This window comes from Gobius niger, assembly GCF_951799975.1.
Source record: "Gobius niger genome assembly, chromosome: 9".
NCBI lineage: Eukaryota > Metazoa > Chordata > Actinopteri > Gobiiformes > Gobiidae > Gobius > Gobius niger.
In genome coordinates, this window is record NC_136860.1 from 16,339,153 (window position 1) to 16,366,557 (window position 27,405).

Below are 27,405 nucleotides of genomic sequence, written 5' to 3' on the forward strand. Positions count from 1 at the left end.
TTAATGTGCCTACTTTTCTCGTTTTTCCTAGTTTATATTTACACTCATTTACACTTATATTTTGTTGCATTATTCTTTCACACTGGGTTGAGATAAGACACACTTGCACTGGTCTTCGATCAAACTGCACACCCTCTGGTTACGATTCAAACTATCTAAGCCAAGGGTTCCCAAAGTGGGGGTCAGGATCCCCCTGGTGGGTCCCGAGATATTTTCAAGATAATATTTTAAAAATTCATGACAATTTATTTGATTGACTAAAACACTTTCAAATATCAAAACATACTATCAAAGCAAACATCAGTAAACCAGACTTTAAAAGTTGTGCACCTGAATTTATAAATAATTTAATGTGTCTGATGATGTTGGGGGTCGCGGCCCGAAAAGTTTGGGAACCCCTGATCTCCGCCACTGTCGCCCACCACCAGAGGTCACGAGAAGACTCACAACGGGACAAGGCTTTGCTCAACATAGTTTATTTGATCATATTTATTGAAAATCTAAATTGTTATTTCATAATAAGCATAATCTGCCTAAGTATAAAACATGCCAAAGTAGAGACATGACTGTTACAGTGAGATTAATGGAAATGAATGGCTTTAGTGGAGATAATTGCAGTCCTCACAGGAGCTTCAAAGCCAGCTCTCCACATGCGCTTTGAACAACAGTAATTTGAATAATGATATTTAGTTATGGTCCATTATCTCTTATATACAAAGGCCCTATACCCGATTTTTCCTGTTTTCAATCCAAGGCAGAGGGAGTAAGTGATACTAATGGTGATCAAAAGTCATTTGTTTACAGTGGGGTAAGTTTTTAAGCACGTTTCACAACTTTCACATTAAAAAGAGGAGCTTTCATGTAAAGCCACATCATTTCTGGGTTTGTGATCAATTTAAAGGCTTGGTCACTTGATTCAGACGGCTGTAACTGATTCCACTAAACTACAATGAAAAGAAATCGGGTATAGGGCCTTCAGCTGGCTTTGATGCACCCCTCAAAAACATATGTAATCCAGTGTCCCCCCGTCGTGGAGTGAGATGGTCCGGTACGTCCGTCCGATTTTGGCTTCAATATTAAATATACAAAAAAAATGACGACAACAAAATACTATAAGTTAAAATAAAACATTCAAGTTGTATAGCACAAGGCAATGTTTAAACAGTATGTACAATATTAACCATCTGGTAAATGTTAAGTAAAAAAAAATGTAGCAAAATATCTGTACATTTAGGAAGCCTTTGTGCACTTGTTTCTGAAGGAACTGCTGTAGCGGACGTACAACAGATGAAACACCGGCAAAAGGTTTACAAAGTGGTTAAATACTATACATCAAAATTACAAGAACGTGAGTAGACAAAGCCTGTAGATGAGAAAAGTACTGAGTGATAAAAAGCAAAGTTCATGTCCAGTTTCGGAATACTTCGCCGGGGCTCACTTCATTGTTTTTGTAATTGTAACAGTGAAAATGCACCAGACTTTGTTCTAGACTTTGACACTTCAGATTCAGATCCACATTGTAGCATTCTTAGCCCTTTCGTTAGACCTCTGATGAGACGTAACACGCTACATGTATTAGCTTACAGTTGCTTTCTGATATAGGAATGGTAAAGTTGTGGAATGTACCGAGATATTGTGGATCATCAGCCTGGCCAGCTTACACATAAATGGTCCCTTTTCGATTCATGTCGGGTCACCAAGGGGGCCAAAGCAGATCCGACAAACAAAATTGTATGATTTATCCATCCCTTTACTGATCCCTTGCGGCCACAGTTTCTATCCATGGGTCTCAGGTGATGGAAAAAATGAAACCACTACCATAGCAATTGACAAGTAGAGTTCATTACAGCCATCAATGTGACCACGGCATTTTTATTGTACTCTTGCATTTAGTTTTTAATGGTAGTGTGTATCAGAGTTAAAGTGATAGTCTGGAAGTCTAAATGTTTTACAAATTTTATAAAATGTGCATTTTGATGTTAGGTAAGTAATAATATAGATATTATTTTTCGCTAAGTCCCTCCTTCGCGAATCTCAGCAACTAATCAGAGTCTAGTATCCTCCCGCGCTGACCAATGAGACGAGCTTGTCCTGCGAACCAGCCTGTCAGGTCCAATCAGGAGGGGAGGGGGAGGAGTTTGATCGTCTACATTGAAAAGCATTGAAAAAAATTCTGTTCCTGCTCTCCTCATTTGCAAACTAAAAGAGGGAGGAATTTCATTGTTTACTTAAAATTTTACTCCCCACTTTGCAAACTTACAGACTGTCACTTTAAGAAACTAAAAAGATCCCCTGATTGGGTCCCTTTCTGTGTTTGCATGTTCCCTTTATCAACATGTGCAAACGGACGACCCTGAAAAGATTATTTATAAGTAAGGGATAAAGAAGTAGATCCAGTTGAGCTGAGCTGGCCAAGCTAAATGATCACGGCTAGTATGCAACAGCTACATTGACTGCTTTTATACATTCGACATTTCTTCATACAAAAGTCCAGTTTGGCATGTCGTATCAATGTGCAGATTAAAGCCTGGTTTTGTTTGTATATTGCTCAAAGTGTGAAACTAAAGTCGACACAAACGTAGACGCTGAGGCACTTGTCTTGGTCTGTCTTTTTCCCCCCCAATAACCTTTCCTCTTGATCCAGTCCTTCATAGTAAAGCTGCTACTAACACCACAGATATGCAATAGGTTCTTTATGTAAATATATATACATATCACATAATCATCTCTATGGTCCCTGCTACTTTCACGTCATCCTTCTTTCAACCTCCCATCCCTCTTCCGTCACCCCCCGTCACTTTCTCGCTCCCTCGTCACATGAACACTTCCCCGTTGTTGACCGGCCGCAGGTTCTGGTCGTCGAATTTCCTCCGGACGCTCCTGCGCACGGCGTCGGCGCGTCTGTAAGGCTGGTTCCTCAAATCTGGGAGGAAGAAGAGATAAAAGAAAAAAAAATGGGGAGGGAGAGGAGGACGAAAAGGGCCGTCAGTCAAGTCTGCGAGGAGGTTGGCGAGGACACATTGCTCAGAGCGCTGGCAGCCTGACAGTCCAAAGCAGCACGAGTTCTACTGTATACGAGAGTAAGTAAGGTCTGTGGGCAGGTAGGGCCGCTCAGACAGGCGACTACGGCTTCAATGCATTCAATACGAGATGCATTCAGGGGCTAATCATGCAAATGTATGATTAAAGTAGCTCTGGGAGAATAAACCCCATTCTAAAAAAGCACGCAGGGACAAGCTGTAGCATGTACATGAAAGCAGAATGCAATAATCTTATGAAACCACCTTCTACAAACTTTATACAGGAAGTTGTGGATGCCGAGGTTTTATTTTGCATGAAATTAAAGCCACACTGTGAAACATGTTACCCAATAAATAAGTACAAGCATTACCTTTTTTAACCGCTTAACCCCCCACCTGAACTGAGCACTTTTCCTCCAGTTTGGCTTTACCCATATCTAAAAGCTTCTTGAAAAAAGGGGCAAAATAGGGGCAAAACGGGGATGAAAACGCAACAAGATAGCGTCGAAAAGTGACAAATTAAAGCCGCAAAAGAGCAGCAAAAAAGTTGCAAAAGTGCGACAAAAAAGTGACAAAAATACCATAAAAAACACACACAAAAAATTAAAAAATGTGACAAAAATCAATAAAAATGTGGCAAAAATTAGATAAAAAAGAACGTGTAAAAAGTGAACACAGAGAAAAAAGTTTAGATTACTTTTGTAGGTTTTAGCGTTCAAATGAGGCGTTGCATTGGTCTATAGTATATACTTTTAGATTTGGGTAAACCCGCACGGGGCAAATGTTAAGGCTGGGGGTAAGAGGTTAAAAGGCGTGTGCATTTATTGGTGAAAAAAATGTCTCAAGTTCGTCTCCAATTGGAAACTTTGATCTCCTTACAATACAATGTAAAAAAAAAAAAATCATTGTTTATTAGGAGCTTGTTTGATTCCAGTCGCATGTTTTGAATTGCATCAAAGTTTAACCTGGAATATTCTGCAGTGTGGCTTTAAGTAGTGCCGATAAAAACAGGGCTGGATTGAAATGTGTTCGAATACCAATCAATATTGCTGGAACTAGAATAATTGAATCTCTATATGTTTTGGTTTTATTTGATGAAAGCTGTTATATGTTTGCTAAAAAAAAACATGGTTCAGCAGAGTTATGGCATTACGCTTTAATACTTGTACATTCTCCCCACTTTTTCAGAATAAGGAGTGTGTAAGCAAAAAGAATATGCGCTCATGTATCGCAGTGTAGCTAGGTAATAAAGAAATGCTTGCCAGGTTTGGGACACATCCACCACTACAGGGGTGCTACTGGAGGACTTCCTTACCCTCGAGTAGACAGTGGGGAATTTAGTAATATTATTCTTCTTTAGGGCTGGGTGAAGAGAAAACAGAATCAAAGTTAAGTCTTCTGAGCTGTTTCACGTGCCAGCCGGACATCATACAAAATACGGCGCTGGCAAAGCAAAGATGGCAGCAGGCTGCTTATGGCCTAATGCACTGGAGGAGAATGGAGCTATATCAGTTGTTAGGGCTGACTACAGAGAGCGTTTTTTTTTTTTTTTTTCACTGTATTGAACAATGGCTGCTTTGCAAAGAGGCTACCAGCAGGACAGAGAAAGCCCGTCGACTACAGAGCAAGTTAACACAAGGAATCCCCGTGTTTAGAGCAGGTGACACCCAAAAGCATGCGCAAAAACCAAAAATGTTTCAAAAGGTTAGCAACAACTTATTGAAACGTTGTTAAGTAGTCAGTGAGTAGGCTTGCAATACCACAATAGGAAGGTTATTTATCAGAGGGAAGAATGGCATAAAGATGAGGAGGTGCATTGTGGGGAAATAAGCAGGAATAAAGCATTCAGCAAGAGGAAGTAGCAATCATGCACAACTGTACAATGCAAAAAACATTCAATATAAATCAAAATTTAAAACACAGCAGGTATTTTATAATGTCACAGCGAAGTCTGGGCAATAGCAGTACTTTTTCATTTTTTTGGCTCAAGGAGTAACGTGGATACTACTGATTATGTGAGACTTTGTTCATCGTTTTAGTCAGTACTTTTTTCTTTTTTTCGTTTTCAGACTTTGGGCCAGTCTGTTTTCTAAATATGAATGCATTTTTATCATAGTCGGGGGACAACATCTCCACTCCAAAGCAGAACTAAGTAACTCATGCCCCTACGCATCACTGCAGGTGTCGTAGCATGTTGCAATTTTTTACTTATTAATTGTCCGTGAGAGTAAATACTATGCTGAGAGAAAAGACAAAGGGAGAGAGGGATATGGTACATCCAATTACACAATGGAGATCATTTTTTTCACTCAAACATGGATGTAAATACAGTTGAAGGGGCGCTAGCCCTCAGTTAGCTTTGCCCGTTAGCCTGTTAGCTTCTTCGTATTATTGTGTGTATTGTGCCTCCGACCCGTAGGCAGCCAACTTGCAATTGTTGTTTTCTGGCCAGAGACACGGGAGGGGGGTGAAAGACCCGCCGATCATCCCATCAACACTTCTATTACTTGTATTACTACGAAAAGGATTTATTAAGGTAAACAAGTTACTAAGTGCTGCTTTAAGTAGCACCTAAAGACACCAAACTTGCAATTTTCATGTGTGTTTAGCCTCCAAAAATAAGGTGAAACTTTTTTCAGTAATAACTAATTCACAAAGACTAAACCAGGAATTCAAAATACCCTCTGAAAAAAAAAAAGTGTGGTATTATGTCAACAAAATCGACAAATTTCCCCCATGTCATCTGCAGTTTCTTGCCTTATGTTGCTGTTCCACGTGTGACCACAAGATGGCAGCTCGTGGCAACAAACTCCCCTGCCTTCCTCGGCAAGCGGGGCAGTGATTTTCATGTAGAGACATATAATCTTTTCGTCTGTGACATTACAGTTTACCACAGCTGGATCTCATGCTTCAGACATGCCCAGGAGAGGAACAAACACGTGGAAAAAGCACACATCTCAAACGGTGCACAATTCTCTGTTCAGAGTGTGTGAGGGTGGAGTGTGGCGAGTTAACAGGCATGCAGGCATCGGAAAGGGAATAAAGAAGAAGGTATAACTTTTTGTTTGTGTTCCAGCGACCTTTGAGAAGAGAGACAGTTCTAAAGCTTTAGTAATGGTACTCGTCATTGAGGGCGGGCTCGCAGAAGAACCGAGAGCCGCGCTTGGCTGTGCGGGCCGTAAAGGGCACGGTCTTCAGCACTGCGGCGACAGGGACAGGGGGACAACAGCCAGGACAAGACAAAGACACACACAATTAAAGAGAGAGCACATCTACAGGGTTTAGCACTGTGTTAGAGCTGAGCAAGTATCCCCCTACGACCGGCGCACTACTGGCACTAAACACTACGACTCCAATGAGAGGCACGGCTTGAACTACTACAGGACGGGCGATGTAAGACGTCTGTGAACAAATTATGGTAATACATGATAATAGAGTATGTGTACTATCTGTGACCTTTTAACCCCCACCTGAACCAAGCACATTTTCTCCAGTTTGGCTTTACCCAAATTTAAAAGCTTCTTGGAAAAAAAACGGGAAGAAAAGAAGGATGAAAACGCAACAAAAAGTGACCCAAAAAAGCCACAAAAGCTCAAAAAAGTAGCAAGAATGTGACAAAAAAAGTGATATAGGTCCAATAAAAAAGCGACAAAATATGATGAAAGTGCAGCAAAAAGTGACCAGAACTAAAAATAGAGGCAAAATTTAGATTTAAAAAAAAGTGACGACAAAAGGGCAACAACGCAAGGAAAAAGATCCATTTAAATCTGTTTTGTAGGTCTGAGCTTTTCTGGCCTATAGGCTGTAAGGGTAAAGCTGAACTGGAGAAAATGTGCTCGGTTCAAATGGGGGGTAAGAGGTTAACGGATGACCTCAAACGCTTTAAGATTGTACTCGCCCTACTTGTAAACAAGTACTTTATCCTACCCCCACTGTATGTTACTCTGAAATGACAATGGGTCATCATTGTGGAGCAGTTTTATATAAGATTAGGTGGTATAAATACCCACAACCATACCGTACTTCATATAATATTTCTGAATGGTTTTATTTTGTGGCTCTCAAACCTTTCACCCCAACTACCACCAACAGAAAAATCTGAAAATCTGAGATGAATTAAGCCTAAACCAGGTCTAAAATAGGCTAAACCACGACTAGTTCTAATCGAGGCCTATTCCAAAAAGAGGAACATAAATCAAATTGTCTCGAAACCCGGCCCAGTTGGTAGAAACAGTGTTACAAAAGCAGCAGAGAGAGCAGATTATTTAAGCACTGATCATTACATACATTTGAGTTAACTCCAAATGTAACTGGTTTCCAAAATGTCAGCACATGTTTGCACTTGTTAACAGTATTTCTCAAACATATGGCAGCTGAGTTTAACAGAGTTTTCATGTTAGTGGCGGCAGAATCCCCCTGCGTTAAAGAACGTAGAGCACAGAAGAGATCCTTCATGCAGAGCGCCCTGTGTCTTGTATGGGTATTTACAGTCTGCGAGTGTGTACAGTATGGGGAGCGTGTGTGTAATGCTCGCGTTACCCGTGATGATATCCTCGATGGCGCCGTCTTTGCCCTCGTAGACGTGCCGATTGTCTTGCTTGACCTGCTTCTTCCGTAGCTCCTGGATCAGCTCCTGCTGTTGATGCTGCTTCTTGTTCTTTTGTGATGGAGACTATGGAGGTGACGATAAGGATATTAAAAGCAAGTCAGTGAATTGTCAAGCCACAGCTGTAGTCTAAAGTGTATATGGCTGGGTTTCATGTTGCATTAATCACAGTTTTACACCGGTTTAGTAGCATTTAAGGAAGAAAAGATGATGCTCTATTGCAGTGAAAGCTACTGTATAAATACAATAAAAGTTGCCACTGTTTCTAGGCACAGAGGCTGTAAAATTGGAGCAAGTTCATACACGTCTATAGATTATAACATGCAAGTGCTATAGGGGTAATTTAACCTGTCATAGTTATAGACTGTGGGAATGAATCCTAGTCACCCAGTGCTCTCTATAACTCAATACCGGTTTTATTGCTTTGTTTGGTGGCAAATAAACGTGTTGTGCCTCAGCCAGGAGTTTAATATAAAGTGCGCACGCCGGCAGTAAAAAGTAAATGGAGACATAAGTCAAAGAAAGACAAAAGTGCTAAGGTAACATTTATTACCTGAACTATAAAACTACAATTGGTGAAGGGATTTTCAAGTGTCTGGATATCGCCACACAATCTCTTGAAAAAAGGCATTTGCTCTAAAGTTAAAAGCGGTGGGAGAGACTTTTCCTTATGGAGATGAAGGTTCAAGGTGAGTAAAGTCGTAGTGACAAACCTTCTGGTCTTCCTCCATCATGGCTTCCTGTTCTAGAAGCTTCTCCATCAAGAGCTGCTCCTGCCTCCTCTTGTGCTCGTTGTCCTCCTCTGCTTGCTGAGATCACAAACATACACAGGTTAAAAAGGTATTCACGATGGTGTAATAATGAAGGGCAAAAAATACTCATAAGAAAAAGCCAAGGAAGGTCTTATTCAGTCAGTAAAGAAAGAAGATGAGCCACCAAGCTTTGATGTAAGCATTAAGCAATAAGAATAGGGCGCTCTGCCAGTTTTGGCATGATATGCTCTGACAATTTGCTGAATGTCTCTCCCAAATGCTACTGTTTCTGCAACTATATCATATTTTGTACAGTTAACCATGACTTTTGCCACTATAGCTACCACAAGTGCTACTATTGAGACTATTTACTATATATTGTGCTTTGCCATAGTATCTAATGCTCAAGCTTTGTTTACTTTCTATTACCTGGTTAAAGTAACACATAGGTAAATGATTAAACTAAACAGTGGTACCTCTGGTCCTGCGCAAACTGCTTCTGTTGATATTCAGGGTACTCGCATAGACTGTAAATTAAGATTGGATAAGTGAGGGTGACTTCCTCCATAGCCTTTAGCGCGGGCTAACTGAAGCTCGTTCATGCTAGCACTTTGGCTGGGTTTTTGGAGCCATCTCCAAAGAAATTAAAAAAAGCAAATCAAAAATATCAAAAGCAAAAAATAGGACCATGTTACGAGTGTTACGACAAACACATGGAGGTCAGAAAGAAAAGCCTGTGTTCAATAATGACTTAAAGAAGGGCGAAAAAGTCCATTAGAGCAAGAAACTTCCAGAGCCTGTCTACATTTCTTATTCAGCTTCAGGAAGAAGGAGGCTATAATTAGTCCATTCTTAATTTACAGTCTATGGGTACTTAGCAGCCCATGCATATGTTCAAAGGTTTTATATGCATTTTTGCCCTTGACTGGATTAATCCTCAGTTTAAAGCCTTTAGACATTATTTTGTTTCATTTCAGAATTGGTCTAGAATAAATTTAGAGTTTTAAGAATCCTCATAGACACTACTTCTACTAAGATCTGTTGATACGTGCAAAGCCAAATATTTTCTTAGGTGATAAGTGTTGTAGTCCATGCTTAAACTATTTGTTTGCATACTTTCGACCAGACAATGGCACAAGGCTACACAGCTTTTTAGTCAGCGAGCTCACCCTATAAGCCTTCACAAATCTCACAAACACTGGAAAGAAGACAGACGGCGGTGTCGTTTTGGCGTTTTCCCCGAAGAATTTCACCACCTCGTCAAAAGCATCCTACAGAACAAACAAACACACACATTTACAAACCAATCCTTTTCACACTAAACATTGTGACGAGTATAGCAAAGCAAAACACGAGCGCAAGCGTTACCTGTGCAACCTTAGCATCATCTTGCAGCTTCTTCAGTTTGGCCTCGTTGTGCGTGATAAAGTCCTTGAGCATCGTATTGTGCCCGTGCATGCTGTACTCCCTCTTGGTGAGCTCCATGCCTCTCTGCAGCTCCTTCACATCCAACAGCACGTTTTCTAGCGATACTGTACACAAAACACCCGGAGTAAGACACAAAAGGTTCATAAAACACCAATGGATGACTCTTTGTTTCCCCCCCGCCGGTCACCTGCTGCTGCCTTCTCCACGTAGTGCATTTCGTTGTAGAAGAGGGTGACCTGCTCGTACTTTTCTTTCACCACGTTGGCAATGTAGTGCAGGAGTGTTATTTTACGGTCTGTCGATTTGGTTTCGAGGAGCTAAGGGGAGGCATACAATAAATGTGGACACGGATTAGAAAAGGCAAAATGGTGGATAATGGAGAGGAAAAAAAAACTCACCAAGTCTAAACTTTGTAGCTTGAATCCGTAAACGGCTCCTCTTTTGCTGCTATTCATGTAGTTTCCAAGTGCCAAGATAATCTAAGGGGAGAACATACAAGGTAATTATTTGAGAAATTGTACTTGAAATGTAACAATGTGTTTACCTCTAAGATTTTCTTCAATTTCTGAGATGATTTAATGGAAACAGATGCGGCAATAACTGCATGGAGTTGCTGTAGAGAAAATGTAAAAGTTGTCAACATACTGGACTGTCTGCTCTACAGTTTCTACATTTTGCAATTCGAGAACAACAATATGTCTCACTGGCGTCAGCATGACCACGCTCTCGCAGAAGTTCCCGATGAAGGCCATGATGGTCATCTTCTGCATGAGCCGCTCGATCTTGCTGAACTGCATCATGAAGCGGTCCTCGTCCGTCAAACTCTCCAGCGGCTTGCGCTCCTTCTCGAACTGCCGCATCACCTTCACCTCGCCCTCCGTGGGCTGGAAGCGCATCAGGCACTCCACGTAGTCCACGGACAGCGTGCGCAGGTCGAAGCTGAAGATGAAGAGCAATAACGAAGGTTTTAGAGGGGATGAATAATCCTATTGTCAAATGAAGAAAAGGCAGGAAGTGGTCTTTGACTTGGGCCAGCCTCTCTAATCCTTTCTCTATGTAATGAATTGGTCTAAAGAGCGGTGGATTTAGTGGAAGAATATTTAATTTCACTGGTGATGAAAGTTTGGAAATTTATTTTGGAAGTTTACAATAAAAATACAAAAACAGGATTAGAACAGGCTGGGTGCTAGTTTCCAACTTCTTCTCTCAGACAATTGCTTATCCAGACTCTTTACTGGTGGATTGTCACAGTTCTTCAACATATTATGATACTCAAATTGAGAAAACTTAAAATTTAAAGTAAAAGACATCTAGAGTGAGAAAGTGGAGAGAAAATGTGTTAGACACATCACCATGGCTAAATGAAATGAGGCCAATTCAGTTCACGTGGCCTCTTCTCACCTTAAGATGCTCCCTTCAAACCAGTATTACACAGTGTCATAGACGTTTATAATCAGAGTGACTTACAGTTGTATGGCTCTGCAGATCTCCTCTGGCGCCTTGCCCACTTTCCTCAGCGTAATGGCCAGATTCTTGGCCCGGTTTGAGTCCAGCAGAGTCACCTTGTTTGGTCCCTTCTGCACGACCTTCTGTTTGCTCATGCACAGATCGATTGCGGGACCCTGGGCCTTCGTCTTAAACATCTCCTCGAACTCATCCACGTTCAGATCCTGTAACATATTGTAAAAGATTGTTGATAGTTCATTTCATATTGGAAGAACAACACACTATTAAAAATAAATATTATGTCCAGGAAAACTGATAATAACATCCTCTTGCTACGTCTTGGTAATGGTTAGAAGCAACTGTTTTGTCTATGCCTTTGCTGGAAGCAATGGCCTTTTCTGAGCCATTGTTTCCATATATTCACTTTATAAATAACAAACAACACACCCAGTACATGTACCCAAACGTATTTTAAAAAGCCCGAAAAAGACGTACCTCAAGTATTCTCTCGTCATCGATCTCGTTGAAGACCGTGCCGTTGATCTGATTGGGCTTCAGTGCAACCCAGTTGAAGACCGGCATCCGGAACTTGGTCTTGATGGGCTTCTTGATCTTCACAGCTGAACAGGAAACATATATTAGCATGACCAGAGGCGATCTCGCGCTGCATATATATGGACACAACTTTACGGACGTGCATGGGGGGGTGGGGTTGGGCAGGAATGTGGGACTGATGACACACATGATCTTGACTCTTCATGGGCATGTTGTCTTTGGTGTGGACATAGATTCTAGACTAAACCCAAAGTGAAGCCTGTTTTCCTTTGCCTTGACAGTAGGGCTGCAATGAGACTAGGTGTTTGGTTGTTTTTTTGCGAAGACTAAAGGCTTTGTTCTGATTGCAACCATTCAAGTTTAGATTTCTGTTTGATTGCGACTGCGCAGCCCCCACTGACTGCTCGACGGGTTTTGCTCCTTGCAGACACTGGAGCAAACTGCGGTGCATGAGGTAAGGATTTCCTTCTTGGCTCGGTGACAGAGATTAGAGTCACTTGTGGCCATCCGGTTTTGCCACTACGTCACAAGCTGAGTTGTACATCAGCAGATGCGGTGAGATAAGGCTGTCATGGGAAAGATAAACAGGGCTTCAAGCTCTATGTCCATCACTCTGTGGAAACAACATGACGCAACGCATGTCATGCCAGTGTTCGTTATGTGGAACATGGTGACACTGCACTACAAACAGACAATGCCACGGCAAGGTGTCACAATCAACCATGCAACGCTTTGAAATGCAGTTGTGACAGTTTTTCTCAATTGAAATGGCACGATTGGGGGGGGGGGGGAATCTTTGTCGCTCAGATTAGCAGACGTATAGTAATATCAAATCTATTTTCTAGGCAAAAATATTAAATACACCAAAAAAATATACCAAAATCCTGGTGATGTAAGTATTCAGACCCCATACAACATTAAAGGTCCCTTGCTCTCAGTCTTTGTTGTGGTGTTTTTTGGAACATTCATAAATAAAAAGGTCTATCACTGTCCGTGATACAGAAAGCCTGTACATGAGCTTAAAGGTACACTGCGTAACATTTTGGACTATACTGTTGCCATCAGTGCAAAACATGCTCCTAATGACCAGCTCGACACAGAAAATGTTACTTTTGCAGTGGATTTGGATGAGGACCTAACCTGTTTATATCTCAAATTCTGCTGACTTTAGTCACATCTCCATGGAGACGAGCTGGAGACGTACCCACTCCCATTAAAGTTACAGTCATGTCTTATGAGAGCTGAGCCACAGCAAAGGCAAAGGTTTGTTTGTACGGTACATTTATGAGATATTTTTCAATGGTGAAAATATCTGTCATAAAATAAATGCTTGTATTTCAATTTGATTTATAGGGGGAAGTTCTACGCAGTGTGGCTTTAAATGTAGGTTTATGAAAAAATAACAATATTAGTTAGAACATTTTGAGAATTAGACGTCAACATAATAGAAGCTGAAATGGGTAATAATAATACTTCCCAAATCCTTTAAAGGGGGAATACGAGTGATATCACCACGTAGCAACAGCATGGCAACACAGGTCTATATCCTAATTATTTGATTTCTTTCGAGAATATACACCAGGCTTAGACGATATGAAATTGGACCAAACCAAAAGAGAAAACTGTAAAACCATGGAACGGTTGTATTAAACACAGGTGAATGACATTTCAAAACATGGAACAGGGAAAGATGAAGACTTGGGGGAGAAACTTAACAGGCAGAACCTACAGAAAAGCTTGATGGGTCCCTCTGGTCGGCAGAACAATCATTCATAGAAAGATCATTGAGAAATAGTCAGTTAGTGATAGAACATACTGTAGACACGCGAGTCACAGCTAAAAATATTAGTCCTCTATATCTAAAGCACAAGTGACGCTTTGCGAGTGCTATCTGAATTCCTTTGAGGCCAGCATGCTCTGACAGGAACTGAGATAGAGATGACATTGAAAAGGTTTCAAAAACACTTAGCAACTTTGTCAACAGAAGAGCGAAGACGGCCGGCAGAATGTAATCAGGAAAACTTAAAACACAAGCACCACTTTATAGAAAAACAACAAACGAACTTGAATTAGAATACATTGATTGTCATTCAGTGCAGGTCTCAGCAAAATAACAAGTTGTGTCCTTGACTAATGATTGTGGAAGTCAATGTTGCTGGAGTCGATGAAACTAATTTAGAAACCAGCAAGTGTGCAAGTCTCGGCTGCTCTCCGGCTGACTTGTACAACAGTCAGCTCTATTCAAGAGCATGAGAAATCAGAAAGTGATTTCTTAATAGTTTTTTTTATTTATTTACGTAACATTACCAAAACTTTGTTGTTGGTGTTCAGAGTTAAGACCATGCACATAGGGTTTTCTTCACCTTAACCATTCCTAACTTGTTTCACAATCATATGGAGGGTGAGGATAGTGTTATGGTATTAAATAGGGCTGCAACAAACGATTATTTTGTAATCGATTAATCTATCGATCATTTTTACGATTAATCGATTAATCGCTTGGCTGTGAATGGTGTAGGAAAATTGTATTTTTTCAATTATTTTTATCACATTTATCACATTATAAGTGGCGCTTAAGTGGTGTTGATGGAGTAAACTAAAGGGAAATGTTTTTTGAAGGCTCTATTAATGAAATTTACAATGTACAAAACACTACAGACCCTAAATATAAAATCAAAATAGGTTTTCATCAAAAAGACTACACTTTTAATGTCATTTTTTCTCCATTTTAGTCTGTGTGAACCAGAAAACGATTAATCGATTACTAAAATAGTTGTTGACTATTTCATTAATCGATTAGTCGTCGATTAATCGATTAGTCGTTTCAGCCCTAGTATTAAATGCAAGGATAACTACATGTATGATGCTATCAATGTATTTTTACACTTTTATAAGTAAATCGACCAGAAAAGAGAAATCACAAGGCTAACTGGGTAGTTTTAAAGAGGGGATATTATGCTTCTTGCAGGTATTTGATAATAATGTTGTTGATTAGAAAATGCTATAATGATCTGAAACAGTTAAAACAAAATTCTGTTTCACTTCCTGATCCTCCAATTGGGTGACCATAAGCCCCTCCCACCCTGTCTCCTCTTTTCCTCCTCCGCCGTGCAGCTGTTTCAATAAAGAGAAAAGCTTAGCAAGAGATGGAGAGTCGGGGATAGGACTTCCTGGACACATAAGGAGCTGAGCTGAAGATTACTCAAGATGCGTGAGTGGCTCAAAACACAACTCCAGATATGTTTCTACTTTGCAACATGGTAACGTCAATTTGGCATAATACCTTTCATTTAGCAACTTTATTTACCTAACATGGACAGCAAACTGACAAAGAGTGTATCTAATAGATTTAGCGACTAAAATAATGAAAGTAGTTTGGACATGTGGGTGGCGGCCTGAAACTCTTGACCCCTGCTAACACAGCTTATATCTTTGACTCTGCTTACCGGCTAGCCCAGAGTTCATGATGACCGTGGGGGTTCCAGATCCGGGTAGAGGGGGCGCTGCAGGCGGCGGTGGTGGCGGCAGCGGGACAGACATCTCCGGGCCTGGAGGAGGGGGCGGGGGAGGAGGCGGAGGAGGTGGTGGAGGAGCCGCAGGGGTGATCACCGACAGTGGTCCGTTTGGTACTAGGAAAGAAGAGACAGATTTTTGGGTTTGGACATGGTTTACCCCCAGTTTATTGAGTAAAATATGCGTCAATTTTAGAGCCTTTTTAAGAGATGTTTAGTCTTTGACCCTTTTTGGCTCAATATTACAGTCCTTTTGAGAAAAATATACAGTTCAAAACTCTGTCTACTTGGGCGAAACATACTGCCTTTGCTGATATTTTCGTGAGCATCTTTTCTCAGCACTACATTTCACATATTAGACCATACACTGGGAGGAATTTCTTAAATTTTTGCCTAAATTGGTCATGTGATGTGGTCTGATCTTTATTAAAATCACAAGAGCAATGGACCAAGATTCATCCTGATTGTTGTGCACGTCTAATCTGCAACAGGAAATGTCTGGATGAAGTTATCGCTGCCAAAGAGGGGTCAACCAGTTATTGAATCCAAGGGTGCACTCACTTATTCCTCCCTGTCCTGTGAACGTGAACATGTTATGGCCAATAAAATATATGATAAAATGTCATTGTTTGGGTGGTATTAGTTTATGCAGACACTGTTTGCTCATTCTTGTGATTTTAATAAAGATCAGACCACATTTTATGTCCAATTTAGGCAGAAAGGGCGTACTTTTTCCTTACACTGTATACAGAACTTACATGTGCCGTTGACCGGGGGTGGTGGCGGAGGAGGGGGAGGTGGAGGAGCGGCCGTGCCCCCTGTGACCTCCCCGTGGATGGGACTGAGCGCGGTGTTATTTGGCCCCACGACTGCCCCGGGCACCCCTCCTGCCAGCGCCGGAGATGAAGCCAAGATGGAAATGTCGCCGTCTCCTTTCTTCTGGATCTTGATCGTGCCTTGCTTCTCCAACTCATGGATCTTTTTCTCCAGCTTCGACTGCCTCTGGATGGCCTCGTCCTTCTCCTTCAACATCTGCCTCAGCGCTAGGACCTGGGTAGTGGTTTCTTTGTAGTGTTCCTGTATTGGATAATTAAACAGGCGTTATATACGCGTCGATATAAAACGTTCATACTATATATTGGTAATACTGACCCTTATAGAGTCTAGATCCTTGTTTCTTTGCATCAGCTGCTTCTCGAGCTCCACAATCTTGGCCATTGCCTCGTTCTCCGTGTCCTGCAGTTTTTCTGTCATCTGGAAACATAAATTACAAAACTTGAAGATTTGATAGTCATAGTATAAATAGTTAACTCCCAACCATTAAGTTCTCCAAGCTTTTCAGAAATTGGGCTAATAATAAGTGTAATGTAAGGTTTTAAACTAAATATTGTGTGATTGTCAGTGATTTTTTTTATATGTATGTTATTTTTCACATATTGGAAGGCAAAATGGTGATCAGACAGATTCTTACATGGGACATATTCTCCTCCAGTTCCTCGACCCGCTCCAGAGCTGCATTTTTGGTCTCTGCATCCTCCAGGAGAGCCCCCACGTCAAACACATTGTCCAAATACGCCTGGATCTGAACCTGCAGCTTATCGCTCTCCGTGTGCTTCAGTTTCTGCAAATGCCCACATACGCACATTCTCATTACACAGTGCAAATATTAAACAGCTACCGGTATGGATTTGAGCTCACGTCTAAGTAGTCGTCCAGAAGCAGCTTGGTGAAGTCGTACTGGAGATGGACTCGGAAGTTCATGTCCTCCACTGAGTGCACAACGATGTTGATGAACTGCATACACGCCACCTGGGGATTCACACGGCACGGATGAGTATGCATGCATTCCCGCAGCAGTTTTACTCAATATTCATGCTGCATTGTGCATTCAAGTATTCAACCCTCTACTGTGCCAAGAAGACAAACTGAAGTTTAATGTTGTTCTTGTTTTTGCGCTTTCATCTCTTCAGGACCATTATAGATGAATGTGAAAATAAAGGAATGACTGTGCCATCAGCAGCACTCCTTCTGTGGTTTAATAGACTTCTGGAAGTTGCTCCAATGTTACAGGATAAGAAAAAAATGGGGAAAATGCTACAAACAGATGTGGAGACAAGAAGCTTTGGGACCTCCACCATTGCAGCTGGACCATTAGCTGCCGTCTCTAGATCACCACACTTCTCCATCTCCTGTGGACTACCACTGGTATCTAGACTCCACTAAAGCAATAACAACTTCATCAGCCTCTCCATTCATTAGTGGAGTCTCCACCTGCTAGAATCTAAGCCCCCGTGTTTAATTCTTCAACTCCTCAAAGGACTGCTGTAGGGGCCGATCGATACTGTATATGTATGATATCAATGGCCAATATAGGCACCCAGACGACGACTTTTGCGAATATCTCCGGTACAAAAAGTGATGGAGACTTGCGTTTTGCATGGGAAAGAGGAGGATTAGAGCCTTAAAATGAGCCTTTAAATGAGCCCCTTCCTGAGGTTTGGGTTTTTGTTTTGTTACTTTTTTATTTATTTTTTGGTTTGTAGCTCCTCAAGCTGTTTTCTGTCAAAAAGCCACAGGCAGTATTCATTTTGACTGGTCCTAATGTGTTATGTGAAAGAGATGTGAAAACTGATAATCAAGCTAACAGTTGAAAACTATATTTGCCAATAATACATTTAACTTTTTAAAATTCTGCTACTCAGAGAAGAGGGCCAGCGATGTTTATAAACACAACTTTAAAATCATCAGTGTTTGAGTGACAATGACAGCCCAAAAAACTAAATTCTGCGAGCCAAAAGCTTTAAGCATTTAGTTAAAACATGGCAGAAGACATGTCTCCTTCGTTGTGGTGTTCTCTTGTGCACAGTCCTTCCAGAAAAAATAGCACACTTTAATAAATTGCAATACCAACCCCAACCTCCTAAAATTAACTGGGATTTCCTGGTTTTACCGTGACAATAAAAAATGATTTCATTCCAGTCTAAAAGTAGTGAAACATGCATGTGAAGAACAGGGTGTGCACAAAGTGAAAGCTAGAAATGAGCAGAGACAACCGTTTTTGATGTTTGAGAAACTAAACCCCAATCATCTGTGGTCTGTTTAAGCACAGTGAACAGTTTTTATAAAATGCAAGGAAAAATAGCCATGCATTGTACAAGTTTGGAGCTGGGATTCCTTTCCCCACTTTTACAGAATATGAAAATGATATACATAGATCCTCTACATGCTCTTCCAAAATCCTAATACCACCTGGAATAGATGATTAATGTCTGAGCTATATCACATCTGGGCCTGCTGCTCCACCACACCAGAGAGACCTAAAGCTTTGGGCGAAAAGTGGAAGGGAAGCTGAATATCTTTTATTCAGCTTTACTTCAGGTAGAGAAAAAAAAAACCTTCAAAAACCATCAGCAGCCATTGGAGAGTCAGTAATGCAGGATTCCAGGGGATTAGAGAGGCATCAATAGTCATTAGGAGAGTGAGGCGTACCATGAAGTCGATATTGTTGTCCTCGTTTTTGAAATACTCCATTAGCTTCTCGAAGCGCTGCTCCTCCGCACACACCTGCAACAAACATTCACGTCAGTCATTCACAATCACAAACATAGACGCAAGTATGAAAGCAGATAATAGGAATCTGATGTTTTCCATTTTGGGTTTTGCAAAGAAAAGAGAAAGTGAAAATATCCACCAGGCCATTTCAAAGAAAAGAGTGCTGAGTTGAAGGAAAGGAGAGAGAAGAGCACAGCATGTACTTATCGCAATAAAAGTATAATTAGGAAATATTTGGTGCCCAGGGCTGTCCACAAGGAAAACATGACGATGATCTATTTCATGTAAGCCCTTAGCCACAAAACACTTAGAATAATAAGCGACAATGGAAGACTATCTCCAAAAACAACAAAAAGAAAAATCAAAAATAAGTTACAGTTGATGAAAGTGTATCTTAAATTGAGTAGGTTTTCAAGTCAATACAGGAAATTGTCGGTCGAGCAGGCGTTATTCAACTATAAGGGATATTTCAGGATTTTCGACATAGGGCCTCATTTCCTAGTTATCCAGAGTGTTGTTGATATATATTTTTTTAATTCATCCTTAACTTTGAAGAGTTTAGTGGTGCTAGGCTAGTGCTAGGCTAGCGCATGGCTATAGTAACTAGTAGCCTGCATTAAAAACAGTCTGACCCAAGAACAGTGCACCTGAATCAAATCACTTATAACACCAGACTACCGACATAAATGTCTGTGTTAATTGATTTTTTTTTTTTTAAACATAACCATTTTGCATTTAAAAGAACTTATATTTGAGCAGCATCAGCTTCCTGGTTCCAAGCTACGCAGCGGCGGAGTGATCTGCTAGGTTACCGGATCTACAGTAGTTTGTTTACCTGTTTGCCCTTACTACACGTGGAACTCACAAAGGAGCCTTCTACAAATCAGATATGGTAACGTTTGGAGGACTACCCCATGATTTTGAAGAGGTTTTTGATGCAGGCTACTAGTTACCATAGACAAGCGCTAGCCTAGCACTAGCCTAGCACCACTAAACTCTTCAAATATAAGGACTGCATGAATTAAAAATTAAAAAAATCTTCAGAAATCAACGACACTCTGGATAACTAGGAAATGAGGCCCTATGTCAAGAATCCTGAAATATTCCTTTAAAATAAGAGAAAATATAAAATCAAGTCCAAAGCTATTCACATCAAGCTAAAACGTGCAACTCAAGCATACCGGTATTTACTTCAAGACAGCTGCGTTTCCAATAAACTAAAAAGCTCAAGGAGAAAGTCATCAGGCCTTCCTCCGAAATGTTCATTAAAATTCAATATTTACTTTTTAGCCTTGATGTTGGTATAAGGGCTGCCAAAGTAAGAATAAGATCAAGGTAGAAAAAGGCAGTAGTTGCTTAATACAGTATCCATATAGGGAACGTGTTTGAGAGGGTTGGTTGGTGTGGCGAGTGAGAGAATTGTGTGAAATATTAAATAGCTGGGATGAAAGGATTTAAAAGGACGGAAAAATGGAGAGTTCAGTGAGTTCAAGCAGAGGCCGCTGAGAGAGATGGAGCATGACAACAACACAACACAAAAGTGGGGGGGGAGGGCGGAGATAGAGGGGCGCATCGAAATTCGCGCACGAGGCTTGACGTCTGCGTTCTACTAATTTCTTCCACTATTTTAAACAAACCGAGAAAAAAAAAAAATAATAATACAAAAAAAAAGAAACGTGAAGTCGGGGACGCACCTCATGTATTAACTACAGTCTCAATCTCCAGCTCATTAGAGGGCCGACGTCTCCCCAGCGCCTTCATCTACCACTAATGCCAGTGCCTCCGAGAGCAACACTCAATATTTCATTCAGCCGTGTAAATATTGCATTAACTGCAGTCGGGACGATATTTGCCAAACCCCTGGGTTGGAAACGGGGAGGGAGTGCTAGCTGGAGTTAGCGCCCACTCCATCACAGAAACCCCCCCCCTGGTTTTTACCCGGACAAACAAAAGGTCAAGCAAGGCGGCGCGCTTCATCTCTGTCTGCTGTTCGAACTGTGCCAAACTGTTTCCTATATCGACGTACGCGAAAGAAGAAGAAGGGGATCAGTGTAAGTTTAGATTCAATTCACGCAAAATGTGTGCCTCTTAGCGATTAGGCCTCAGATAAAAATGAGTTATCTGCTGGTTTCGAATTAAATCAGGGCAGTCTTTCAAATGAAACACATCATTCAGCTCAAAGCAAAAGAGGCATAAACCGCATCACTAATAGAGGTTGAGTGAGTTCTTATGCGGCGCAATCCGTAATCCCGTCTTGAGATTCCGGTCCTAGACACAATACCCCCGGCAGTCCGAGGAGAAGTGTGTCAGGAGAGCAAATTCCAAAGCGCTGAGTCACCGCTTTGAAACTACACAGTCCAAACCTAATGGTATATAGTTATTCCCCCTCGCAGACCCCCTTTTCCCCCCTCCCTTGCCCCGTCCTGTGAGCGGCGTACCTCCTTAAAGTTGTCAAACGCAGAGAGGATGATTTCGTGGCCCCCTCGTACAAGACACACCGCCGCCAAGAGTTCCAAGACCAGAGCTTTTGTTCTGAAAGGCAAGGACACGATAGAGACCAGTAAATCACACATGAACGAAGCAGTGCCTTCAGAAAATATTGGCGCAATAAAAGAAAAGTGTGCTGTGTAAAAATGTAAACATATTTGCCCTTGTACATACTTGAAATAGTGTCAAAATTACTCTGCTCACAACAGAATAAAGACAATAAAGAAAAATAGAAATGTTTTAGTCAGTACATTGAGAAGGCATTTGGGGACATTCCTCAGCTTTCTATAGTTCATTCTGGTGAACTGCTCTCTGCTACTACTGCTACTACTAAATAAACTAATAGAGCGACTCGGAACCACATTTCTAAATAGCCGACCACTGTTTTGCGGCTTTGCTAATGCTAAAACTTTTGTCAAAGTGAACTGTGGATGCCCCTCACCCAGTGCATGCAAAAAAAATATGTAAACACTAAATAAAACAAAAGGTAACTGCCTGCTCCTTCATGCAGGTTTGATGTAACTTGAGCAGGCAGGTGTGGTGTGACAGTTCATGTAGCTGCGGTTTGACTTTGACTTTCGGAGGAAATCCTTGAGCCCGAGGCAGGAGCGAGACACGCCCAGGCGCACACGCAGCGTGTAGCCGGCCTTCTGTGGGCTGCCTGTGGAAACAGCTGCTGATGTGGCGGAGTGTGAGGCAGAAAGAGAACAGTGGAGCCCTGACTGTCAGTCAGGATGGATGTGCCTCTGGGCTGCAAAAAACGACTGGACTGACTGAATCTCTCAGATCAGGTGCACCAAAGAGGATGACGGTTATGTCTATGAGATGATACTTTAGCGAGTTGCACATGATTGTCGACGCAACTTGTCAACAGAAGGACTGGCATGAGCCTATTCAATAGACTTTTGGTGCCATTAAATAGTCACACCGTCATTTCCAGTTGAGAATCACCATTTGCATCATAAAAGGCATAAACTAGCTTCTTTGGTTTCATAAAAGGATCTTCCAAGTTGTATTTATGGGCCAGTTGTCATATTGTTGTAAATGTAGTAGCTGCAGCATCACTCACCAAACCAAACCTGCATAACATTAGGCCATGTAACATTTTGAATCTAATTAGGCTGCCTATTGTTCTGCTGTGTATTGCGTTGATAAGTTACCTGGGATTTTTATTGTTGAGACTTAGTGCAATTTCATTCACAGCGTGTGGGTGCGACATGACCATGTTGAATCCATACTGCAACGTCAACCAAGTCAAGGGAGAGAGAAGAGAAAGAGTTAATTAATATGGAAGAGGAGCCACTGGGGTGCAATTGCGAAATGAAGGAGGCTGATTCAATTTGGCTTGGGTTTAATGGGTGCCTCAGTGCGTGTGGACTTTCTTTGGGAGTATAGAGACAGTCGTCTGACCTGGTAGTTCATAATGGCGCGTAGGCACATGATGCAGACGTGGACGTCATCCTTCTTACAAACCAGTCTGGAGTTCTTGAGCGTTCTCCGACTGGGCAGCGTGTTACATCTGAAAAGATATGTAAAAACAGAGCGGTTACTTTTTGTGAATAGAGCTGGAGTGTCCACTTTACTGAAAGCTGAGTACTGGCATGTGAACGCGTACACAGCTTGGACAAACAAGTAAAACAGATGCCAGTTGTGAATACGGCCCTCACACACCATTGGCTTTATAAGCAGGGGCTATTAAACTGCCAGAGCTGCTTACACTAACCGACAGAGAGGCATTATAATCTACAGCCTCGCCTGGGACCACAACGATGCACACATTGAATTGTTTTACGCATCCTTCGCAGATATGGCTCGAGCAAACACAATGGTAAACCGGGCTCATTTGTATTCAAGACATGGCCGTAGACTTACTCCTGACTGTGCGAGGAATGGAAGCAGCCGTTTATCCGTGATATTAGCAACAGGCCACAGCACAACAGTTTATTTTGAAGCTTTTGTCACAAGGTTCAATTACCAGGCACGGCGCAGGGAGAAAATGTGTCTTCAGGCGACAGATAGACACAGTTTGAAGTCATGTATCCCAGCCTGGAAGACGTGACTCCCCTGTGAGTCACCACTGAATGAAGCTTCTGAGATAAAACTAGAATGAGAAACAAACTCATTCTAGTTTGTTGCTGCTTGTAGTAACAAACTAGAATGAGATTTTACAAACTATCCGACAAAAACAGGATGGTTTGTATTTTTGTAAAAAAATAAAATAAAAAAAAAATCTAATGGAGACTTTTAGGAGGGTCATTTATTTTCTGTGCTCAGGAGCTGGACGTGTCAGTGCACTCGCAGTATGAGGAAATACACAGAGCTAATGGCCAAGTAATGTAATATAACATAAGTTTAAGCAACTGTTTTTAGAACAGACAGTATGTGCCATAATACAGTGCTTACACAGAGTGGTCTAGAAACAAGTAGCGGTTTTATATTACATAGAGATTATGCTGCTGACTTTTACATGGACTGACATGAAAATATAACTACTTTATGGTGCATCTCTGCAAACATATATGCACAAATGTTTTCAGACAATCTATTGTACCTTATGACCAGTATTCAATGAAGGTATTTGAGTCGTCTTCTGTACTCAGTGGTTGGAGGAGGAGCCGGGCCTATCCTAACTCCAACCCTTTGGTCTTTATCTAGGCTGCGGGCTGAACGGAACACTAGTTCGCTGACAAATACCTTCATTGAAGACAACTCCTGTACGACACAGACATTTTATGACCAGTAAACTAATCACAGCTGCTAAGTAGGTAGCATTTTAGGTATAGTAAAGCAATTTTCATTCATAAAGATCTTTGTGTGGTGCTACCAGTGATTGAAGTAGTCTAGTTGTCTTTACTAACAAGAGTGAGAATGTTGCAATAGTTTTTGTTTACATTGGCAACCAAGATGACGTTGGGAAGAGTTTTTGTGTCAAATGATTCTTACGAAACTTAATTAAAACAGCTATGGTTAAATTAGACATTGCAATGTAATGTTATTAAAAAACGTTTATTTTGTTGAGCCACATGTGAAACATAACTTAAGGCAATACAAATTAAGTTGATTTATGGGAGACTTATAATAGAACTGTGGAGACCACTTCAAGCTGCAAAGTCAAAGGCCTCTGTTGTGGCTTTCTTCTCCTCCCAGTTAACAGCAAAACAATCTACCACTATTTCTACATTCAAAAACTGCATTGCTAAGAGGGTTATCAGGGATACAAGTCAGTGTTTCAAGACAAAACAATGACATGCATGTTGCCTACTATCACGAGCTAATACCTACCATACTAATCAAACACGTGTTCCTAGTATGGTCCACTAGCAGCTGAACGCTAACACAGACATACCTTCGTATTTGAGCACACCTTGGACAGGTCAGTGAACTCGGTGCCCTTCAAGTGAAATGTACAAAAAGAGACTTAATTCAACACAATATGTCAAGAGGAAACAGTAACTGGAGCAAGCTTAGGGGGAAAGTTTGCATATAGGGAATCATGGGACTTTTAACACTGGGCCTAAATGAGCAAATCTAGCAAACACTTCTGCTATTTTCATAAATGCGTCCATTTCTTTCTGGCTAAATGCTAACGTTCTACTGCTCAGGGGCTTTTGTGGAAACTAGGCTAGCTTCTGTTCTGTGGTGGCATTTAGGGAGCCACACAAGCAGCACACAGGCAAGAACAATGGCCGCGGAAAAAGCCATTTGCTCCAAGGAAAAAGAAGAATCCAGTCATGAGCGCAGGAGGGGAGGTTGGCGGGACGAATAATTCACATCCCTGGCACGGAGAGTGGGGACAAAATAGCGGCTAGCCTAAGCAGGGAGGTACAACGCAGCAGAGGGGATTGTGCGGGTAAGTATTTATGTGTTGTTGTTGTTGTTATTGGGGCAGGACAGGGGAGCAGCGGTGCAAAGCTGAGACCTGCCTGCTGTCGAGGACTGGCAGACAGTAGAGCACGTCACTATGGGGCCCGGGCAGAAAAGAGGAGACAGACACATACTGTTAGCCTCACACATGCTGCACACACGCGCTCATCGACCCGTCCCGCTACAACCCCAGGGCACTATTGATATTTAGTAACAATATCAATAAGAGCGAGAACTCCTCCGATAAATCAGGCTTAAAAGATGTCGACGTGTCAATAGAAACTGATTCCATAGCGTGAGTTTCTTAATAAAACTTTTATGACATTGAGGTATAGGGCTTAGATATGCATTGAACATTATATAATAACTAATTCAACTTAAAATTTAGCTAAATTACCTTGAAATGTTAAATCCAAAGGGTACAACTAACCATAAGCGCCACTGCAGGTGTCGTAGCTGTGGTAAATTTTACTCATTGATTGTCTGTGAGAGTAAATACTACACTGACAGAAAAAACAAAGGGAGAGAGGGATAATGTACATCCCATTACACAATGGAGATAATTGTTTACATTTAAACTTGGCTGTAAATACGGTTTAAGTGGCGCTAGCCCGCAGTTAGCTTTACCCGTTAGCCTGTTAGCTTCTTCTTCGTCATTCCATTAGTGTGTATTGGTGACTCCGACCCGGTGCAGGCAAACTTGCAATTGTGGTTTTCTGGCCAGAGACACCAGGGGGAGATGAAAGACCCCCCAATCATCCCATTAACACTTGTATTACCCCCAGAGGGACAACGAAAAGGATTTATTAAAGTAAACAACTTACTTAGTACTGCTTTAATAAATGAATAAAATCACTCCACAAATGAAAGACATATTTTTAACTTTGAGGTATATCAAATGAACTACAAAATGTGCATGTTGTGGTTCAGCATGAGCCACATTGTATAATTAGGGCTATTGTGTACAATGTTTGAAGGATTAGCGGTCACAAAAGTCAGGGCCGCTGCCAAAACATCAATGAAGTGACAGGGAGGATTAGCGTAGAAATGTTGAGCTCTGTGAATCGGCTTTGGGCTTCAGGCCATATTTATATTGCTATTGGCCCCCACAAATTAACTACAGTGATGCAGAAATCGCCCAATCGCAACAGTTGTTTAAATCAATTGCAGTCTAAGCAAATTCGTTCCAAGTCTGTGTTATTCCTCGCCGGGTAAATTCCTGACATTCGTGTGCCATTGCATCATGCCGTAACGAAAGTAACAATGCATTTTTAAAACTCCAGCTGAAACACTATTGTCCTTGTGTCTTAAGCCATTTAAAGTCTTACAGAGCGCATGACTACATGAAGGAGCAGCTGAGGCATCAGATGAAATGTGTGACTTCTTAAAATAATCTCATTCACACTGATGAAGTGAACATTTGAACAAAAAAACAAACACAAAAAATGATTAAGAGGCAAATCTTTACGTTCAGATGTTCTATTTAAATATCAGGAATAGTTTGCCACTGAGTTAGAGCTTCAGTATTGTCTTTTGATAAGTGTAATAAAAGTGCTATAATCAAATGAATTACTCTAGAATGCAACAAAAATTGCCCAGATTTTGATTTATTTCAGGGGGAAAATTAACTAGCAACGGCTGAGTCGACTTCATCTACCAAAGCATCAACTTTGTAAACTAAAACGTAAAGCTGTTGCTTAAAAAGAACGCTGCATTTTCTATTTCCTGGCAGTTACAGTTAGTAAAAGATCTTATCGCACTTCTGATAAGATCATATAAGCAAGACGCCACTGTCCGCCATCGCCTCCTTTCAAAGTGAAAGCTGCAGCCCTGAAATGAGCATGCTTGTTAGATTGCACTTGGCACATCTACATAAACACTCTGTACAAATAAAGGTGAGGTCAAAAAGAAAACGAAAGACGGCACTTTAAAAGCAGAGTAGGGCAGGATCAAATGAGGTCACACAATTAGCACAAATTAGCTTTGAATTTAGAGGCAGTGTTTAGATTTCCACTTGTCAATGCTTATTTGTTAGCTGAGCATAACAGCAATCTCAATACTTTTCTTTTTCTTCTGAAGATTATGCAAAGACTTCATCTGACCACCTTATGTAAATCTACTTCTGGGTGCAACACATCAGCAGCATAGCTACCTATGTTCACACTCTGTTTACAAAGAACAAC

General features: G+C 41.2%; 1 protein-coding gene across 10 annotated transcripts in view; it reads right to left on the reverse strand.

Annotated features, from left to right (window-relative positions):
* Positions 1–2,693: 2,693 nt before the first annotated feature.
* fmnl2a (formin-like 2a) overlaps positions 2,694–27,405 on the reverse strand; it is a 63,772-nt gene continuing 39,060 nt past the window's right edge. The window contains exons 7-29 of one of the 10 annotated variants that reach the window (XM_079562849.1): positions 24,705–24,749; positions 22,769–22,877; positions 22,519–22,595; positions 21,310–21,403; positions 18,809–18,883; positions 17,018–17,128; positions 16,791–16,940; positions 16,472–16,573; positions 16,078–16,396; positions 15,254–15,436; positions 13,537–13,557; positions 11,748–11,872; positions 11,274–11,476; positions 10,511–10,745; positions 10,351–10,419; positions 10,205–10,285; positions 9,994–10,123; positions 9,747–9,910; positions 9,548–9,649; positions 8,340–8,435; positions 7,560–7,692; positions 6,101–6,220; positions 2,694–2,923 (exon numbers count right to left, since the gene is read on the reverse strand). In XM_079562849.1, coding sequence (XP_079418975.1) covers positions 6,129–6,220; positions 7,560–7,692; positions 8,340–8,435; positions 9,548–9,649; positions 9,747–9,910; positions 9,994–10,123; positions 10,205–10,285; positions 10,351–10,419; positions 10,511–10,745; positions 11,274–11,476; positions 11,748–11,872; positions 13,537–13,557; positions 15,254–15,436; positions 16,078–16,396; positions 16,472–16,573; positions 16,791–16,940; positions 17,018–17,128; positions 18,809–18,883; positions 21,310–21,403; positions 22,519–22,595; positions 22,769–22,877; positions 24,705–24,749 — 2,716 coding nt within the window. In that variant the 3' untranslated portion in view covers positions 2,694–2,923; positions 6,101–6,128. Of the gene's footprint in view, positions 2,924–4,282; positions 4,383–6,100; positions 6,221–7,559; positions 7,693–8,339; positions 8,436–9,547; positions 9,650–9,746; positions 9,911–9,993; positions 10,124–10,204; positions 10,286–10,350; positions 10,420–10,510; positions 10,746–11,273; positions 11,477–11,747; positions 11,873–13,536; positions 13,558–15,253; positions 15,437–16,077; positions 16,397–16,471; positions 16,574–16,790; positions 16,941–17,017; positions 17,129–18,808; positions 18,884–21,309; positions 21,404–22,518; positions 22,596–22,768; positions 22,878–24,704; positions 24,750–27,405 lie in introns of all 10 variants that reach the window. The other 9 variants (XM_079562848.1, XM_079562852.1, XM_079562846.1 and 6 more) reach the window with 9 other exon arrangements.